Genomic DNA, 5,000 nt, shown 5'->3' on the forward strand with positions numbered 1-5,000 from the left:
CACACAATTAACCAAACACAACACCCAATCAGCAGAATATAACAGATTGTTTGCAAAATGAAATATTTCTGTCTAAACAATAAACACATCGATAAAACCTTATACTGTTCTCATATCACTAACACATTCTTCGAATGATTCTACACTGTCGCTATCTTATACACGCCAACACAATAAATTCAAAACACATCTGTAAAAACCCTCTTCCAATATATGTATGTTATTCAGACATATTGTTTGAGAGCATTAGGATAATTTAGATGACAAAAATATTTTGAAGAACCCTCATCCAGCAATGCACAAAACTGATGCTGCAGACAATATTTATTTATTTCACTGTACCATATGTTCAGTTACAGTGACAAGTCAATCAACAGAAAATGGCAAAATTATAGTTCTTACTACTGTAAAGTGTAGAAAAATCAAAATTTGTACACAAATAAAAAGTACTATACACTTACAGTCACTGAAGAAAAACTAAAGCAAGAATACAAACAAGTACAATACGTAATACTCTAATCATCTCTCTGTCTAGCTGGATCAAGCCATACGAGTTCATCCACATCACAGGCTATGGGTGCCTCTCATTTGGGCTTTTATACATCCTCCCTCGCTCCTAAGGCCTCGATCCTCACTGATCAACATAAAGAATAATGGGGCGAAAACAATGGGATAGTCTATCCAGTGTTAGTTATAGATCAGTGGGAACGCCCCTCGAGGATCGAGCATAACGCACCTGAGTGCTGTGTTTTCAATTTTGCACATGTGTGCTTCCACACCTGGTGGATGTGATTATTCAATTTGTTCATTAGTGTGGTCATTGGCAAGCAAGGGCTTTATAATGAGAAGGAAGTACCTAACAATCTTTATCTGTGTCTAAGGTGTTAAAATGTGTTTTATGTTTTGACATTCACTGTGTGTAATGTTTTGCAAAATGTGTGAAGCTGAATTTGTGCTAAATGTTGTACTGCTCTGCGCAGGTGTTTTGCTTCTTAAGTGTTAAGTATTGTTACCTGTCTGATAACCTTAATTTTAGTGTGTATACGATTGGAAAAAACTGTAAGGCTCTGCAGTCTCTCTCTGTGTGTGTGTGTGTGTGTGTGTGTGTGTGTGTGTGTGTGTGTGTGTGTGTGTGTGTGTGTGTGAGAGAGAGCATGAGAGAAGTGTGTATGTGTTTAAAGGCTGAACATAAGAATGATGGGAAGTGTTGTGATGCGGGTTGTGTTGGTTTTCACATCAGGTTGAACAGGAGAGACCACTACCAGTGCCAAGCACACAATGCTGTAAGTATTACACACACACACATGTGTATGCACACACACACACACACACACACACACACACACACACACAAACACACACACATGCACACGCGTGTACATATATGCATGCGCACACACACAAATACACATACAGTACGTTCTGACAAACACACACATTCATGCAAACACAAACACACACACACACAAACACATGCACATACATGTTTGCATTCACACACACTTACACAAACACACACACATGCACATGTGCATGTATGCATGCACACATACTTACACAAACACACACACACACACACTGTAAATCAGAGCTCGGTTGCCATTTCCCTGACTGCACAATGCAAATGCCAAGATGAGTGGAAATAATGGAGTATGTTAACCATCTTATCGCCGTATAACTGGTTTTCAGAAATGATTTGTGCTTATGTGTGTGTGTGTGTGTGTGTGTGTGTGTCTGTATGTGTGTGTGTCTGTGCGTGTGTGAGGGTGTGTGCATGTGAGCGTGCATGTGTGTGAATGTGTGTGTATTTGTGTGAGTGTGTGTGTGTCTGCGTGTGTGTGTGCATGTTTGAGCGTGCATGTGTGTGAATGTGTGTGTATTTGTGAGAGTGTGTGTGTGTGTGTGTGTGTGTGTGAGAATGTGCGTGTTTGAGCGTGCATGTGTGTGAATGTGTGTGTATTTGTGAGAGTGTGTGTGTGTGTGTGTGTGTGTGTGAGAATGTGCGTGTGTGTGTGTGTGTTTGTGTCTGAATGGGACTATTCCTGCTCTGGATGGAGGGGTGTCTGTTCTCTTTCTGCAGTCTGCTGACTTAGCACCCCTGAGAGGAGTGAGGGAGAGAAAGAGAGATAAGGGGGGCGGGAGAGCGGAGGAAGAGAGAGATTGAGATGGAGGAAGAGAGAGATGGAAGAAGAGAGAGATGGAGAAAGGGGGGAGGGCGAGGGAGAAAAACAGAAAGCAATTGGATAGTGTATGTGGATTAAGATCCACACATATAGAAACAGTCACAGTCACACACACATAAAAACTGTCACAGTCACACACACACACACACACACACACACACACACACACACACACATACTGTAGAAACAATAACAGAGAGAGAGAGAGAGAGAGAGAGAGAGAGACTAATTTAATACAGTCTATGCTTTTGATTCAGATGGTTTTATGATATCAAGAACTGAGTCAACCCATATCACGTTTAAAATGATAGAAAAAAGAGAGAACATTTGGGAGAAAGGATTAGAGGTAAAGAGGTGGTTTAGAGAGAGAAAACAGTGGGAAAGAGAGAGAAAACAGAGAGTAAGAGAGAGAGAGAAAGAAAAAACAGAGGGAAGAGAGAAAGGAGGAAAACAGAGAGAGACAGGAGGAAATCGAGCAGTTTGCCAGCTTCACACAACATTAATCTTTGTGCCATTTGCCTGTCTCCATGGTGATACTGTAGCATTTCGCCACCCCATGCACTCAAATAAACACACAAACACACACACACACACACACACACACACACACACACACACACACACAATCTTCATACAAACACACACAAATACTACTGTATACAAACATGCACACACACACACACACACACACACACACACACACTACAAACACATGCAAATAGAGTCCAAAACAGTGGTGCACAGACAGGCACGTGCCACTGTAATAGACAGGTCATATCAGTTGAACATGCCTGAGGTTTATGTCCTATTAAATTTGCAGCAACCTCAGTTCTGAGTTCTAAGTATAGACCTGCACGTGCTGTACAGAACACTCTGAGCTCTTAGAACATGTGAAAAGTGGAACTGTGTGTGTGTGTGTGTGTGTGTGTGTATGGGGGTATGAATTAGAAATGAGACCAGAGGCAGGGTCACATACATATGACATGAGACATGACCAGAAGACAGAATATGTATGGTTTGTGTGTGTGTGTGTGTGTGTGTGTGTGTGTGTGTGTGTGTGGATTTGACCATAAGATGCCTTAGGAAATTACTGTCTGATCAGTGTGTGAGGTTTGCTATTGGAGGTTTGAAGTCATGAGATATTTACTGCTTTGCTATTTAGTCTGAAATTCATCAGCAGTAAAGCGCAAAAATGTCTCTGAGAGTAGTCTTCAGTGTTCCAACATTGTTCATGTCTCTGAGAACTGTGAGCAGCCCCCCTTAAAAGATCAGTCAGCGATTTTACGCAATTTCAAGCCCATAATGTTTTTTTAGTCACATTCAGCAGCTGCTAGCTGCCAATTCTGTGAGTACATTGTAAAGACACCTGATCTCTGTAGGCAGCAAAAACAAAACGCTGCGTGGCGTTTCTCTGGCAATACTGAAGAGAGGGGTGAACTGCCTTTCTGGCATGTTTCGTTTGGTCCTTGGTTAAAATATAACATTGTTTTGGGGGAAATTCCTGCAAATTTGCTGACTGCACCTTTGACGGGAGCATTAGAGAGCTCTCTCTTACACACCTGTATGTGGTGTGCGCAAAGTGTGTTACCTGCTGTGAAGGTAACAGGTAAAGTTGACTGATATTTAGCGGGTGCTTTACTGTAATACTCACAACGGCAGATTGGAGAATCACACCTGGGCTGGCTGATTTTCAGGCAGCAACTCTACCACCACTGAGTGAATGAGTTGCTGTATGATTCAGGAGCACATCGAGAGAATGGAGACAAACGGAACTCTCAGATGTCACTTTAGGTCTGATGTCCATCAAGCAATTGTGAACCCAGTCATCAATTATGAATGATTTACTCATGAATGGGTTTGTGCTCACTGAATCACCGGACGTCTGGTGTCTGATGTCTGCTAAAGCGTGATGCAGTCAGTAATACTGAACGCTGTCAACTGAAAGACTTTCCAGTGATGCAGGAGGAAGTGACTGCATCACCATCTGGCCAGAAGTGGACGCAGCTTTGGCGTGGACTGGTGTGGATGCTGAGATGACTCAGTAATGGTGATGAGAATGGATGACATGGGAGCTACTGGGAAAGCAGGATCATGAAGTTATAAAGTCAACATTGCAGGAAATTTGACATTTGAAATGTATTGTTAGGAGGATAACTCCTTCAGATGAAGCATCTCGTTTGATGATGATGATGATGACTATGAGGGCATGTTCAGTGTGGTAGTGTGTTGTGTTGACTTAACAGTGGATGAGGTGATGCTCAGTATGATAGTGCATTGTGTAGATTATGAGGGCATGTTCAGTGTGGTAGTGTGTTGTGTTGACTTAACAGTGGATGAGGTGATGCTCAGTATGATAGTGCATTGTGTAGATTATGAGGGCATGTTCAGTATGGTAGTGTGTTGTGTTGACTTAACAGTGGATGAGGTGATGCTCAGTATGATAGTGCATTGTGTAGATTATGAGGGCATGTTCAGTATGGTAGTGTGTTGTGTTGACTTAACAGTGGATGAAGTGATGCTCAGTATGATAGTGACTTGTGTTGACTGTGAGGGCATGTTGAGTATGGTACTGTGTTGTGTTAACAGTGGACATGGGGATGTTCAGTGTAATGGTGTATTCATGTTTAACAGTGTAGAAGGTGGCGTTCAGTATGATAGCATGTTGCGTTGATGTTTAACAGTGGCACAGATAATGTTCAGTCTGGTGTCTGACGTCTGCTAAAACATGATGCAGTCTGTAATACTGAAAGCTGTCAACTGAAAGACTTCCCAGTGATGCAGGAGGAAGTGGCTGCATCATCAGCTGGCCAGAAGTGG

General features: G+C 42.2%; 1 protein-coding gene across 1 annotated transcript in view; it reads left to right on the forward strand.

Annotated features, from left to right (window-relative positions):
• The window catches only part of LOC134098113 (protein unc-13 homolog A-like), a 70,747-nt gene that overhangs the window by 15,491 nt on the left and 50,256 nt on the right, over positions 1-5,000 (forward strand). Inside the window, exon 8 of the mRNA XM_062551073.1 lies at positions 1,241-1,283. Coding sequence (XP_062407057.1) covers positions 1,241-1,283 — 43 coding nt within the window. The remainder of the gene's footprint in view (positions 1-1,240; positions 1,284-5,000) is intronic.

This window comes from Sardina pilchardus, chromosome 2 (assembly GCF_963854185.1).
Source record: "Sardina pilchardus chromosome 2, fSarPil1.1, whole genome shotgun sequence".
In the NCBI taxonomy this organism is placed as follows: Eukaryota; Metazoa; Chordata; class Actinopteri; order Clupeiformes; family Clupeidae; genus Sardina; species Sardina pilchardus.